Genomic DNA, 16,427 nt, shown 5'->3' with positions numbered 1-16,427 from the left:
CGCTGATAGTTTCCACGCAGGTCCGCACTATTCAAGCGGACGAGGACGAAAATACTCCTCAATTTTCACGAAAGTAAAGGAAAAGAACTTTAAAAACATGCATTCACTTTGAACTTAAGTTCGTAGGGTAATAAAAACATTAAAAAGAAATAGCCCCATTAAATTTACGCAACGGTTCGTCCACGACTTTTCCAAACTTTCAGCCACTAGTCTACTCGATCAGCTACCTTTTCCAGAGCTTTTCCATCCTCCCGCTCACTTCTCTTTGAAGTTTCATGATGATTCGGAAATGACTGTGCCATTCTTTTGCCGGCCTGTAATTTTTTCCTCGGCGTTTTTGTCGCCATGTTATTTTAACTGATGCTTGAAAAATTTGTATGAAAGTCAAGTAGACTAGTGCACGACTGATAAAACCTCGCGAATATCAGTCGTGCAGTAGTCTACTTGACTTTCATAAATATTTTAAATCAATTTTGACTGATCACGATCTTCTCTGATCCAACGCTGTGCAAGACTTACCGTCCACGGTTTTTGCAAAGGTTTTAAAACCTCAACTTCACTAATGCTTAAAGTAATGCGTGACATATTACAGTCGCGTTACATGCGCAGTAACGTTGCGCACAAACAATTAGCGCGAACGTCCTTAAAGCTGTTAACTATGTACTTTCAATACTAAGTGTTTGTTTCCGTCACTGACAACACTTAAGTGTTCAAAAGTGATGAAATACTTATCTACACTACAAAACCCCTGGATACAAGGGGTAATAATTGATTCATCTGAATACCTGAGTCATTGCTTGCATCATTTGGGTCATAAACTGTGCCATTTGATTTCCCTGTGCACTCCCCAATGGATTCCCAGGTGTACTAGATGGTGGAGTACCTGCCTGTGGAGTACTCTGTGTACCCCCTGGTGTGCCTGCAAACAAAGCATAATAACAACTCTAAATATCCAACACACGCACAAAAAAACCCCGAAATACTGCAAACAAAAGACTTTTGCATTAATTTGTAAAATAAGTTTTGAACAAGTCTTTCAGAAATTCATTAACCAAATAGGATCATTCCAATAAAGACACGGTAAACTCTTCCTGCTTGCCAGTGAAACACCTGTTTGTGAATGTTTCAAATATTATTCAAAAGAATCAAATCAACAACATTTAATTACTGGTAATGTTCTTCATGTTTAATCAGTAATCACTGTGTTCTTTAATGCTAACCTGTCTGTGGTGTGGATGTGGTTGTGCTGTTTCCTGTAGAGGTCGTCGACTCTGTTGTCGTTGTTGAGGGTGGGGATCCCATCATACTAAAATGACAGCAGTGCATGATAGGGTACATGAGTATATTATTACTCAAATTAATATAATTCCACAGCCATCACCAAAACATTTGAGATAACTCCATCTAGAAGATTTAATATCCGCACAACGAGTATAATTTACCCTAACTGCAGGCAACCGAACCTGGCATCTCAATGCACGTGTTAATCCTTTCATGTTAGCTTAATTTTTGTTATCATTTAGATTTCATTCATTTCTGTTGTATTATCCTGTTAAAATATACTACATGTAGTCTGTTATTTTTCTAATTTTTCTGGCCGCTGACCAGGAGGCACTGGCTATGTAAGGGACCCATATGTCGTAAATAAATAACACATAAACAGTAATTATTATTTATAAAGTATTTTTATCTAGAAGAAGAAGCCTAGATTAATTTACAACTGAACATTAATGACTCATCACAGAGACTTTAGGCCACTCAAACGGCTCACTTGAAAACATATGGGGATCATGGTTCTGCAGTAGTTGCCCCACAACTGAGACATTTTCACGTTAGAAACATACTCTTATTGTAAAGCACTACAAGGAAATACTGATAATAGCAGTATAAAATAGGTCCCTTGGGGGACATGTGCTTACGGGTAACGAATGCTACACCATTAACATTGTCTGTGTGATTGTTGACGTGTTTTTGTAATGGACGTTGACAATGAATTGCAATTAAGTTTTTCAGATAAACACTGCATGTGGCTACTGTAACAGTTACAAAAACTGAGTGAATTTCGAAGGAAGAATGGAGGCATTTATAGGGAAAAGAAAGAAAAAACGAAATAATGAGCGAGAGGTAGTAAGGTGTGCAAAGAGTCATGATGGAATCCGGCAGAAGGTGATCTGTTTGAAAATCAACGTCAATGCAGAGTTCCTTTCTTTGGATTTGTTATTTATTTTATCACTCAAGAAGAGCACTGGTAATTCTCAAGGTTTAATATGTTTGGCATACGTTTGGCATACTTTTGGGGGGAGTCAGGGTGGTTTAGTGGTCATCAACCGTGCCTCCCACCTCTGCGACCCAGGTTCAACTCTGGCTCGGATCGTATGTGGGCTGAGTTTCAGTCGATCACAATCAAAATTGACTCCCAGGCTATTCCATCAGGCTGTGGTGCTGTGCCCCGAGGTCATACATGGGTCGTGTTCAGGGGCCGAGTGCCTAGCCGGCAGCACAGCTCCTTCGGTCCGACCTCGTTGAGCTGCGCCCTTAATAATTCAGTCTCTGACTGCGAGAAAGGGCGATTAGCTGGTCAGATAGTATTAATTCTGTGTCACAGGCGACCATGTACAAAGAAAGAAAACAAATTATGAGCAAGTCCCTTGATAGCATCTGGTATCTTCAATTGCATGATGCCTTACCTCCCGATTTTCCCGTCGAAATTCGAAAATATCAAACATCTGAGAAATTTATATTTTCAATTTCAGCAAAACAAAACAAATGGTCAATTGATTATGATTTTTTGGCATAAGAGATCTCGACGTGACAAAGGTATGTACATTGCGTCGACAAGTGTCGGAGAGCAAGTTCCCTTTGATAACAACTGATGAGATTTTACAAAATGTTTCGAAATTCGAAAATATCACACATCTTATGGGAATATCAACATGAATGCTCATTGGAGAGGTTTTATGGGCATTTTGACCCTAAAGGCTGTTTTTCTGCTCAAATCCTTCTGTCTTCCCCAACAGGTATGCCAATCAAATTATCATGCGATTGCTGAAATCTTGCCGTAAATTCTCTAAAATTTCTCTTTTCATAAAGGAAAATTAAGAAAGGATAAGACAACAAGTAGGCCGCAAACAGAATAACTGTAAAATGGCCATCAATTGTTAAAATTAAATAAAGACCTCATTAGTTTGATCCCTCCCTCCCTCCCTTCCTCACTTACTCACTCACTCTCTCACTCAGACAGACAACCCCAATGACATTGTGCATTACAGGCTAGCCCGTAAGCACAATAAATGTTTCATTATTACCATAATCAATATCATTATTATTATTGTAAAGCACTACAAGGAAATATCTGATAACAGCACTATATAAGTGTTTCATTATTATCATTATCAATATCATTATTATTATCATTGTTAATCTTGAGTTTCTAAGCTGCAAATTTATTCTGAGCTGACCTCATGCCTGGTAGGAGTCCTGGGGCCTCAGTCTGTAACTGCATCATTCCTTGTTGTATTTGCATCATCGCCTGCATAACCCTGGGATTGCTCACAGCTTGTTGGAACTCTGGACTCTGCATCTATTTAATGCAAATAATTTTTGATAATAGTTGTTGCAGAATTATAGATGTAATGAAAACATAATCAGTTATTTGCTGCAGGTTAACATTCCTTGCTCACCTGTGACATGAATTCTGGCAGTCTAGATGCAACCTGTATGAGAAGCAACAAGCACGAAAGTAACTTGTAGTTTACAGACTTGGAGTATCAGCTAAATTTTGTTTAGAATTATATCAAATCACGAGATACAGAATTCTGCATGATCATAATTAAAAAATATCTTCTGGTAAATTGCAGAAATCAAGTGAGGCCTTATGCTACTGTGAATGTGATGGATGAAGAACCTTCGCTGATCAACAGTATCAGGAACTTCTTTGTGGATAACCCAAGGAAAGAGAAAAATCACTGAGGTTCTTCAACCATCACATTCACAGTGCGTAACGCCTCACTTGATTTCTGTCATTTACATATACATGTATGTACTTAGGAAAACACTCATTCAAATATTTTCAGGAAATGAACACGGATCAAAATGGAACTATTCTTTCAGTGTTTCATGTTGAATCCAAAGAACAAACAAAGACCCCTCCTTGAGATTCCCAGTAAGTACTTGCTAACATTTACAACTGTCAACAATTAATTAATTAAATGCAAGTTGCATTGAGGGGAAGAGAAAAAAGTTAGACTGAATTTTCCCATCTTCTTTCAAATGAACCTTCAAAACCTCTGCTATACAAAAGACTGGGGTGTGTGATTCTTAGCCTTTGTTTTTGCAGCCTCTCTAAGCCTTCACTGAGGTATATTGTATTGTGGAAGAGTGATGAAAAAACTGGAAACATGTATTCAAGAATGGAACAAATATGAGTAACAAAACAGAGTTTTGCAATCTAGTGCATTCCATTTTCAGGTCACTCCTGATGTTCAGTCAAAGCACTAACATTGATCATTATCTGAGGCTTTGTCCATTTCCACTTTATCTGAGATTGTAACATCATCCACCAAACATCCACAAGTCAGCTTGCACGCTCATTAATCATAACCAAATACAGTAAACACCTGTATATATTATATGAACCTAGATTTTTCCAAATTCGGCTAAATAGGTTCTTTAATTGGTTCTCATTTCCACAAAAGATATGTACTCTATGATATGCAGGGGTTTCAATAAGTTTATAGTAAACGGCTGTGGCAAGAAAGGGCCGTAAGGCCCCCCTTCTCTGGCATGTCCAGAAATCTGGGCAACAACATCAGTCACAAATATTATTAACAATACACATGGCCAAGACACCTTATTCCAACACGACTTCCATTTTAGTACTCTTTTGTTTCCATGCAAATTAGTCCTTATGGCCTTATGGCTTGTTGAAAGCGAGGCCATAAGTTCCAATTTGCATGGAAACAAAAGATTGCTAAAATGGCGGCCATTTTGGAATAAGGTGTAGTAAGAGGACCATTTTTTTGGCTTCTCGATCTCTTCTTGAAATACGACAAAATATCGCCTCCAGCTGCTGACTTTCATTATAAATAAACAACACATGGTGAATTGAAAGGATGGAGGGAATCATTTAGCACCAGTCTGTCTCCTCTATTCATCCGACACGGCGGAGTAGAAATTGTGTTGGTGAGCAGTTGGCTAAGGCCAGTGCAGACCTGCCAACTCTCCCGCGTTTTTGCCAGGAGCCTCCCGGCAAAGACCCAAAATCTATCGGTTTTTTTCCAAGAAGCGAAAAAAGTGTGAAATCTATTTTGTCCCTTTGCTTCACTGATTGATCGCAGCCATGCCGCAAACAAGTTTGCTGCATTGCATATGGAGTCTGGGGATGAAGTTCCTTGATTTCATGCATTCCTGGGCATGCTTTCATCATAAGTGCCCGCATGTTGAACAAAATGGCTCCAGGGAAGCGTGGTCGTGATCTTATGTGAGGAAGATTAATTTTGTCAAATTCATATTCTGGCAATTAAACTGGCATTTTCAGAGAACCGTCCACCTTGCTACAAATGGAGACCTGACAGCGCATTCTTTAGCTTCAGCGAAGAAAGCAACTGCTGCGTATAACAAAGAACACGGATAGCTTGTATTTAGCTACTGCACCAGTTAAATGTAACCTTTGTATGGATTTAACAATTAAGAAACGGTCCAGATAAGAACGATAGCAACAACGGCAACGAACATGTTGGAATTCAATTGGTATGCAAAAAAGTGATAACTTTTCTATTGTCTGTACTTACTTCTGATTGGCTTAAACAGCAAAAGTTAACAAAACTTCATAAAAGCAGTATTATATTCATCCTTACTTTCCAACCATCTTCCATCTAGTCTCAGTTTAAATGAATTCCACAGAAATCGTATGTGGGGAACATACATGTAAAATTGTAAACGTTTCTTGGCTTTTGTTTTCAACTCTTGTGATTGGTCAAAATCTTTTAACACAAAAAAACACCCTTTCAAAGTGGGCTGTAAATGAATTTTATTGCGTTAACGGCTTTCCTGTAGGTTTATGCATTCTCTGTGTAAAAATGATAACATTCCTATGTGGGGAAAGCCGCGTTGCCGCATAACAAAGGAAATTGCTATCCATCTTACACAGATCATTACTTAAACAAGGCAGTTAATAAAATCTACTGTTTTTTCACTGAATGTCCAGATTTTTTGCAGTCCACATCCAGATTTTGAGCCCTGAGGTGTTGGCACATAGCTAGGAATTCATTAAAATATCCAATGTCCAAAAAGGAATAGAACATTCAGCAAAAGGTTTCTCGATATTCTAGTTAATTTTATTGAATTAAAATAAATTAAAATGGATCAAAGTGAAACGATGAACATCATGCATTTCTTGATGACTTAGTAGCCGGAAGAATTGGCTGATTGCCGGCTTCTAATGAAACCACTGGATATGGTATGACTGATTCCCTCTGATGAGGATGCTGTCATCTGTATTTCATAACCAAGAAAAATAAGTACATTTTGCCAATAAAAGTAAAGTATGGGGAACCCACTGTCTCCCACCCTAGCCAACATCTTTATGTGTAAACTAGAGGAATACCTCCTAACACCAGACAATTTGCCATTCTATGACTGGTATGTGGATGACTGTTTTACCAAAAGAAACACAAAATTAATGCTCCTGACAATTTACTTGTGAAGTTAAACTGTTACAGCTACCATGCAAACATCAAGTTCACTGTGGAAGAAAACCCTGACCACTTCCTGGACACCTCTTTCAACCGTCAAGGGGGAAACTTCACCACCAGAGTCGACCAAAAACCAGGTAAACTACAAATACATTGGAAATCGGCCATCCCAGAAAGGTGGAAGCGCAACATTATTCTAGGTGCCTTACATCGAGCAAAACGAATAGCCAGTAACTGGCAAGCAGAAGTCAAAGTCATCAAACAATCATTCATCAATATTATTGAAAGCAGGATAGCCCGCGAAATTGGTAAATGAAGTTATCCATGATTTCGAAAATACAAAAAGCCATGAAACAATAATTCCTGTCCACTGGTTTGATGAAAGACCTAAAATCGGAATCCGTCTACCTCTCTGCAACACAAATGAAGTAGAAAGTAGAAAACTCTTAAAGAAACTTAACACATACAGTACACCAAAAAGAGGTTCAATTTCTTTATCAAGTGGCAAACACGTAAGATGGAGTCCATCTTCACTTTAAAAGACAACAACACACACCCGTCACACATCATTTACAAAGGCAAGTGTATTTGTGGACAAACATACATTGGCGAAACAGTACGCAACCTTGAGGTTTGTGTTAATGAACGTTCAGATGTTAAAGTTCACATGGGAAGTTTTAACCACTGCCAATTCATGGTTAAAAAGGAGAATAAAAGAAGCGTTTTACATAGCTCGCTTCTGTCCAGAACTAAACAAACATGTGCAATCACTGGACCTCACCTTGTTCCCCATAGGAACAGGTATTATAACTGGCATTGCCTGAACTATAAGAACACTGAGCATATGCAGATTATTTCACTCACTACTGATGATGATCAAACTGAGCAAAAACGTTTAGCAGCCTTTACCTTAACGTTTTATAATTTTTATTTTCGTGAAAAAATAATAAGCTTTGAACAAGATCTGTGCAGTTTAAAGTGCAATTTGTTCCAGTAGCCTGAAATTTTTAACCTAAAAAGTTCTTAAATTCTAGTTTCTTATGTACAGGTGTTTAATGTACATCAAGGGACCTCAATTTGTCCCATGGGGATGGGGACCCTGGATGATATACATGAAAAGATTCATTCAGAAGGGATTACTCCAAGAACTTCTCAACTAATACTTCATTAGAGCGAGTTTCAATCGAGTGTCGTAAAACCAAAACCAAAGTAATTACTTTGGCCTATCAAAAAGGAAGTAGCCAACACAAAGCATGGGAAAAATTGCACGCGCAAGCCACAATTGGTTTTAGTTTCACTTGTGATTGGTTGAAAAAGTGGCGCGAGAACTTTGAACCAATCACTGAGTGGATTACTTTCGACACTCAATTGAAAACCGCTCTATTGCCAAATGGTAAAGATGATAATAATTACTGAAATCTTCACTGACACCAACCTGATCTGCTAACTGTGTATTTCCTTGAAACATTGGGTTTGACCGTATTATCTGCAACAGAAAAAGGAAGTTACTCTGATAATATACATGAAAAATTTACTCGATTGTGATTGGCTGAGAGCAGTGCAGTTCAAGTGTAACAGTGCAAAAAGTGTACATGTAATACCAGTGCAAATTACACAGTCATCAAAATTCTGGATTATGGTTGGCTAATAAAAAATAGGGTTTGGTCAGAACCAATCACCTCTTGTTTTCAAATCACCCTGGATGGCGCAATTATGGCCAAAAAAAATTTACTCATGCTTATTTATTCCAAATTGCACTCGAAATCATGTGATTACCTATACAAATAATATTAATAAATTATTGTTGTTTAATAACAATGTAACTCCTTGCGCGCAAAAAAAGAATTCATAATTACACTTCATTTCCAGCTTCAATATTGTATGTAATTTTAGATGCAATATGACCCCAGAGAATCTGAAGGGGTCTCCTGGGGTAGATGCAAGTGAGTCTGCTTTTTCAAAACTCTCTCTTATTAATTTTGTCCAGTCAGGTGTAAGGCTTTAACGGTTATTCTTTATCCAGAGAGCTATAATTTATCATTATCTGGATCACTCCTCCCCTATGAAAAGTTTAAGTATAATTTAATTATTATTGAGGCAAAGATTAAATTCAATGTTCAAATTAAATATGCAATTATACATGTACATGTACAGTACATGTAAATCTGGGTATCTTTAATCATCAATCATTCAGAGAATTTTTACTTAAATAGTTCTTCTTTATGAATGCCAAACCACATCTTTTTTAGTGAGAAATTGAAATCCTTTAGGACATGTGCCAAACTGTGAAATTGCTCCTTCAACCACCATCAAGCTTGAATTACAGTGTAAGTCCAGATTGATAGAAGGCAATTAATTTTATGCCAGGATACACACAAATTACTCTCAGTCTCCATATACGTGTAGTTGAAATATTTATGTTTTCAAATAATCTGTTGCAAAAATCAGAAAACACCAAGTAAACAGTAAATCCTAATGCTTTCCACACATTCAATGAAAGAGATTATAGACAGTCTGAGGGACTCTAACTATAGTAAAACATTATAATCAATGTCTTTTACAGGACCAAAAATTAATAGGTAAACATTCATATCAATTAAATGTAACTAGCAACTCACAGAGGCCATGAGTTCTGGATTTTGCACCATGCGTTGCATCATGTCCTGCATGTAGGGGCTGTGCATCATATTCTGGAACATATTTGGATTCCCAGACATTTGCTGCATCAAGTTTTGCATGGCAGGTGTCTGAAACATGCTGCTCATTGGATTTCCACTGGTTCCTCTAAAAAATAATTCAATTTATTATATGACTAGCTCTGTGAGTGGGCAAGATGAGCCAAATCTCGTACTGTGATTGGTTACCAGAGCAATCAAGATGTAGCTACATGTACATGTATACTGCCCACTCAGGATTTCTCACTTAATCCCACAAGATCAAAAACCATTTGTTTGGTGTTTTATCCCATAATTTGTATTAAATCCTTCATTGACCAAGCTTGTTTGGTCAACATGGCTGGATCTTGGCCTTGTTCTTTTCTTGTGTGTTTATGGACCTCAACTTTGTCTCAGTCCATACACACACAAACAAAGAACTTGGCTAATATTCAGCCATCTTGACCTCACACTTAGTCAATAACCCATTACCATTGTCAACCTTTTCAGTTCAATTATAAAAAATTTCTTACAGGGACTGTTCTCTTATTATGGGGTGCCTGCTAAATTTGGAAAATTCCAGCCAGGGCCTCCCTGAGCCAACACTGCAACCAGGCAAGAAGCCACCTTTCATTTTAAGAGGAGTAATGAATGCATTTGCAGATACATGTACAGCTGTACATGTAAATAACTGAAGGAAAGAGTAACTATTGTGTGACAGCTAGATACATGTACAGACATTGATGTCCATTAACCACTTCTTACATTCATAAGCCATAATGGAACATAAAATAATGTACATCTGTGGAACAAAAAGTACTGAATTACAACATGTAACAATGTAGCTGCAGCAAAGGGCTTACCCAGTGCTTGGAGAGGTGGTAGTTGAAGATGTGGAGGATGTGGTAGAACCACCAGTCTGGGATGTTTGTTGTTGATCAGTCTGAGATGGTGGCTGTGGAGTTGGCCTGGGTGTTGGTTGGTCGGATGAAGCAGGAGTTGACGGTGACCATGGATTAGGAAGTGGAGAGGTGTTCTCAGTACCTTGCTGAGGATTTGAGTCTGGACCATTGGTTCCTGAAGTTTCAGAGCCTAAAGGACACAATGTAAATGCATTGGACTTACAGTCAAAACAGCTCAAGCGTTCCTCTGAAGAGCGGATTAATGAGTTTATCATTGCAAATTTGTTTTCAGTAATCATTTCTGTACCAATAGTCTGGTTGTTGGATGAATACCGCAAAATTCAAATCAAGCCTCTGTTCAAAACTCAAATTTTGATTGGAATATTGCTGGCTTCCGGTGCCAGGCCGGAGTGAGAATTTCATAGGTTTACTGATTTGCATAATCTGTCAATCTGTCAAACAACGCTCATTTCACTCTTGCTAGCAACATTACCTTTCTGTAATCTTACCAGTATCTTCAACCTTGAGACACTGTGCTTTCGAATACCAAAGATTGGACAGAGAAATGAATTCACCCCTAAACCGGCCATACTACTGAGTAAATATTTTACTACTCTGTCTAACACCAAACGATTTTACTCGTCAATGGGGAGTCCACAGGAGTCAATAGGTTAAAAGAAAGGAAAATCACGCTTGTTATGACCTTGGTAGATTATGCAAATTGGTACAACAATCAAAATCTCACACTGGCCTCGCACTGGAAGCAAGCAATAATCTAATCAAAATTTGAGTTTTGAACTGAGGCTTAGTTGAATTTTGCATCATTCATCTGACAAGCAGATTAGTGAAATGATTCCTGAAATCAAATTTCATATGCAATAATGAACTCATTAATCTGCTCGTCAGAGGAATGGTTGAGCTGCTTTGACTATAATGCAAGAAAATGAACAACTCTTTTGTTCGTGGAGGTTGGATGCCTGAAATATCCAGAAGCTTCCACTATTAGTAGCCAGCTCCTTAGTAGATGGAGACTGCTCCCATGGCTGGCAAATCCCAGCAACCAAGCCATGAGCCCTATGCAGCACAGGAGACAGGCACCCATCACACTGGTAAAAACAGTGGGAAAAAAAAAGCAGGGGGGTGGGGGGAGGGAAAGAGAAATAACCACTAAAAATGTTCCACAAACACCAAAGTTATGTAAAGTCATCTTACCAGTGCCACCAAAAAGGGCAGCAAAGGGATTGTTCTGTGCCTGTCGCATCTAAAGAAAGGTAAAGTTCACAAAAATAGGTGTTCATTGTGCATCACTTACATTTAGACCACTTTTAGTTTTCACAGAGTTGAAAACAAAATAAATTAATTTTTTCATCCTTTAAGTACAACTGAGGCCTGTGAGGCACCCAGTGTTTACTACACTGTACCTCCTTAGCACAAAATTAATAGTACAATTCAATTGATCTACTGTACATGTATGAAAATTATTTAGTTAACAGTAGAACTGAAAGCATTCAGTTAGTTACACTACAGTTACAATGTATCAAAACAAATTAATTATGGCTACTGATCTACATGTAATAGGATTTAAAAGCCCTATATTTTATTGAACCAGACACCCATAAGGGTTGAAACGTGTAACAGCCCCTTGTTTGCTGGAAAACAAGCTTCTGAATATTCAATTTGCTAAGTACATGTACCATATAGCAAGGGGTTTCCAAAAATTAATTATGGTACTGAAACATTCAACCAATCAGTTCGCACTGAATATTCGGAAGCTGTGAATGCGCGTTACACGTTTCAACCCTTATGGGTTTCTGATTGAACAAGTTGTCACTTTTTAGGATCATTCAACATCACCACATCTTAACATTACTGACGCTTAACCTTCGTGTAAATGTACAATGTAAGAGCTTTTTTAATTGGCCATTTTCAAAATTTTAAATATTCAGCTTGATAGTGAGGCAGTGAGAACAAAAATAATAGAAACATGTTGGAATGAAGGTGAAAAATATTTGCATATCATCCATTTCCTTTGTCTTTGCCCGCTAAACCTCTCTTTCAAGCTGAATTTTAATAAATCAAAAAAGGCCTATTGTTCACATGCAAAACATGCAAACATGCATGTTTCATTTTAACTGTTTTATTTGCATGTGCCAATTACCTGCTCTTGTGTTGCATTTAACATAGGTTCTTGTATATCTGTATACATTCTCTGCAATGCATTGAAACCTCCTGGTAAACTCTATAATTGAACAAAAGAAACAAACCTTTCAAACAAACTGGCACACACTAAAACATGCATACAAAGTACACTGTAGAGTCAAAAATACATGTATTCTCCCCTTGTTTTTTTAACAAGGTCAGGGTAACCTGAAATGGATGCCAAGTTCACTCAAGTCAACAACACTTGGGTAAAAAGGTTAAACAGCACATTTAAGATCTGCCATTACCTCTAAGTTACTCAGTGCTCTGTCATGTGTTCTCATCATTTCTTGCATGAGGGATGGATTACGCATCATCTCCATTGTCTAAAGAGAACAATAAATAATAATATTAAATAATATTACTATAACATGCCAGTCAAATACATATATGTTATTTGCCAGCTGGGAGGTCTGTATAGTGAAAAACTGTGACCATGGTCTTGAAAAAGATGTACTCGGCCTGCGGCCTTGGGCAGCAATTTCAAGACCGAGGTCACAGTTTTCGCTATACGTACCGACCCTTGGGTGGTAAATAACTTATTTATTTTTTGCCTCTCTCCCTTCCTCTCTGAAATTATTGTTTTTATGACTCACATCGCGCTTGATAGCCAATGCAGTGTTAATGTGACTTACAAACTGAACGTTTCAAATGTGTATTCTATTTCCAAACCTCTTGTCTAATAAAAAGTATTTCTGTTTTTAAACAGATTCGGTGTCAAAAAAACTGGAAATTTAAGGTCATCACACAAGCTCACTCAACCCAGGCTAGGATTCTGCCTGCCATGAGCTGGCCAGATTAGAAAATTCCACCTGCTCCCGGAACCAATCAGATTGCAGGATTTGTTAAATTCCGCCCGCTCACACACTGAGAAAAAAAAATTAATGTACAGTATAGACCTCTGTAATACAATGAACATAAACTACATGTAACATGCCTTTAGGGCGGCGGGTCTAATCTGCAGGTCGCAGGTCACTCGTTGCAGGTCATTGTTTCACCAATACAGAAAGTATCCTAAACATTCTTAAAAGCTAACCTTAGGCCTAATTAGGCCTAAACAAAAGTTTTTAGGCCTAAGGTTAGCTTTTATGAATGTTTACGATACTTTCTGTATTGGTGAAACAATGACCTGCAACCTGCAGATTAGACCTGCCGCCTTTAGGGCAAGTTAGGTGCTGTATATTATAAATGCTTAAAACACGGATACATGTATATTCCTGAATATATAACCTGTTTGGCAGTTCCTGGAAAAATTAACCCAACTCCCACTTGCCATGAAAGAAAGGTGAAAAAGCGTTCAGTTATAAACATCAATAATTTGATACCTGTCTTATCAAATCTGGGTTGTTAAAAATGTGCGAGATCTCAGGATTCCTCTGCAAAGGTAGAGAAAAACATTGATATTGTATGTGCACTGCAGAAAATGTAAAGACGTGATCATACACTACAGTGTACATGTATGTAAGTTAAAGTTTTCTATGCCAAAGTTCATCAAAGTTCCCGGCTAGCAGAGGTCTCTTTTCCTTTACGTTTGCTGGGCTAATGAGTATGGAGTTGCGTGGGCTCACTTAACAGCAGAGGAATTGCCATAAAGGAATGCGCAGGGCTCAGCAGGTTCAAGTCACTGTCAGCAAACATATTATGGGGCATGCGGTTGGAAGAGTGCGATCCAAGGTTGAGAACAGTGCAATTACATAGATCAAAGTTTTAACAGAGGTCTCTTTTCCTGTACTCATCATCCCAGCAAATGTAAAACAGGGCTTGATCTTAACTTTTGTTACCAGACTTTGGCTAATGGCTAGTAAAATGGTAGTTCTCACTTGCCAAAGAGCTTCTTCTACTAGCCATAATATAGTCCGAAGCACCTGTGGCAGTGGTGCTACATAAATGCTGCTTCTCAGTGGTTTCAAAACAAGCCGACGACTGCCGGAGTTCCGCCGGCTACTTGATTGTATGTCGCCGGCTACTCTGGTCATAACAGTCTGCTCGTTACAAACAACCTCGGCATTGCTTCTTATCTTTTAAGACAGCATAGTAACTTCACACTCAATTTTGCAGCAATAATACATACGCAAAAGGATGTAAGTGTTGTTCAACAAAAACTCAAATCGTCCGCTATATCTGTGCCGTACGCATCTGTGTTTTGTCGCTAAGTGGCCGGGCCAACCTCCTTTGGGCGTGTGATGACGTGGTCGCTTATTTTTCTTCTTCCGGTCGCTTCCAGCTGACAGCATGGCAGAGAAACGAAAACATCGAACTGTGAACACACGTTTTTCATTTGGGTTCAAAAGGTCACGATCATCAGGTAGATGAACAAATGCTTGCAATTGACTTGTAGCATGAAATTAAGACAAAAGAAGCGTGAATTTTGAAACATCACAAACAATTTTTTTATTTGAACATTTCCATCTCATACAAATGTGATGAAAGCATTTCTTTCATTTTCATGCTATATTCTGTAAAGTAAGATAAGCCAATGTTCATAGATCAGCATTCCTTTGACTACTTTTCATGAAAGTTAATGCCACCTAAGTCAATCTGAATCAATGTAATCAGTACAATTGCGCTGCAGTTAATAAATCACAATTTACGTCTCAAATTGACGCTAGAACGTTGAAAATGGCATTTCTGAGCCTCTAGATTTCAAAAATTTCTGCGGGAGGCCCCTTGGTTGTCACAGCCGCCTACTTTTCCAGACTCGGCCGCCTAATTCAAAACATTTTGAAAACCCTGGGTTCTCCGTAACTTTAATGGCTGCAGCTGCTCGGTTATGGCCATTCGTTTTCTCATAGCTTTGAATCGATACCATTTTAAAGTTTGTAGAACCAATTACAAACACAGATGATGAGTAACTCTCTGTAGTCCTGCTGCATGAAAGTTTGCATCACATAATTATTCTCCCCATCATAATTATTCCAACCAAGGGAGATCTTTTGTCCAGCTCAGGACAAAACTCCTTTTTCCAACTGCTTCCACTGGACTGTGAAGCTTCCCCTTCCTCACTTCCTTTTCTTTTTGAGCTGGGGGAATTTACAGAATGAGAATTTGAGCCATTGTACAAAAAACCTCTGATATCTATTGAAGATCATCGAAGCGCAAACAACATGGCAGGCACTTTCATTTACGATTGAAGTGTCTCTTTAGCTGAATGTGGCTTGGTCATAAAGCTGTTCACTTTCATTCACCCGAAAGATCACTTCATCTGTTTTCTTCCTGTATGTTAAAACATTGTCACAAATTTCACAGCACTACATTTGCCTCCATAATTTTAGTAGCCAATATGGCTAGTAACTGAGGGAATTTCACCTGCCAAAACTGACAACCCAGTGGTATTTGGCAAGTCGACCACCGCCAAGGCCAACCCCTGGCAAACAATAGAGACCTCTGCTTGTGGGTATTCATCAAAGTTAAACCCATAAATTAACTCCTGAACCACCCTCACTGACCAGTAAAATCGTCTGGCATTAGACAGACTCCCAGGGGGTCAATGGGTTAATGTATTATTTGACTGTACATGTACACAAAAAAAATTAGTAATACTAATTAGTTATTATTTTCTGTACCTCTATAAGTTGCTGCATCTGTGGATTACTAAGGATCATTTGTCTTATCAGGTCAGGGTTGGACATCATGCTCTATGATATGAAAACAAACAGCCTTTTACTGTTTACTACAGTAATGAGCTCAATACTTTAAGGAATTTACAGTCTTAATTGACTTTTCCTCTATCTGACTCATGCCAATTTTAGCTGACAAAAGGCCCCGTAGGACCATAATTGAGAAAAACACTGTATACTAGACACACACAAAGATAGTTTGAAAGACATACATTGTACTACCCTGGAAAAACAAGAAAAAAATCACCTGCACCATGGGATTGTCCATAACTTGTCTTAACACATCAGGGTTTGACATAAGCTGTAATATTAACACAGAGCTGTTATTACAATGGTTGTGACAAAGACTGTGTAGTAACAAAT

The 16,427-nt window shown here is 38.3% G+C and overlaps 1 protein-coding gene across 1 annotated transcript in view; it reads right to left on the bottom strand.

Moving 5' to 3' along the window:
• The window catches only part of LOC137992711 (ubiquilin-1-like), a 47,848-nt gene that overhangs the window by 8,948 nt on the left and 22,473 nt on the right, over positions 1 to 16,427 (bottom strand). The window contains exons 7-19 of the mRNA XM_068838194.1: positions 16,312 to 16,365; positions 16,011 to 16,082; positions 13,773 to 13,823; positions 12,696 to 12,773; positions 12,407 to 12,487; positions 11,461 to 11,509; positions 10,210 to 10,438; positions 9,311 to 9,476; positions 8,128 to 8,178; positions 3,681 to 3,713; positions 3,459 to 3,580; positions 1,221 to 1,306; positions 786 to 919 (exon numbers count right to left, since the gene is read on the bottom strand). Of these exons, the coding sequence (XP_068694295.1) occupies positions 786 to 919; positions 1,221 to 1,306; positions 3,459 to 3,580; positions 3,681 to 3,713; positions 8,128 to 8,178; positions 9,311 to 9,476; positions 10,210 to 10,438; positions 11,461 to 11,509; positions 12,407 to 12,487; positions 12,696 to 12,773; positions 13,773 to 13,823; positions 16,011 to 16,082; positions 16,312 to 16,365 (1,206 nt within the window). The remainder of the gene's footprint in view (positions 1 to 785; positions 920 to 1,220; positions 1,307 to 3,458; positions 3,581 to 3,680; positions 3,714 to 8,127; positions 8,179 to 9,310; positions 9,477 to 10,209; positions 10,439 to 11,460; positions 11,510 to 12,406; positions 12,488 to 12,695; positions 12,774 to 13,772; positions 13,824 to 16,010; positions 16,083 to 16,311; positions 16,366 to 16,427) is intronic.

The sequence above is a fragment of the Montipora foliosa genome, chromosome 2, assembly GCF_036669935.1.
Source record: "Montipora foliosa isolate CH-2021 chromosome 2, ASM3666993v2, whole genome shotgun sequence".
Taxonomy (NCBI): domain Eukaryota; kingdom Metazoa; phylum Cnidaria; class Anthozoa; order Scleractinia; family Acroporidae; genus Montipora; species Montipora foliosa.
The sequence above is the reverse complement of the archived record's forward strand: the minus strand, read 5'-3'. Positions and strand labels throughout refer to the sequence as shown.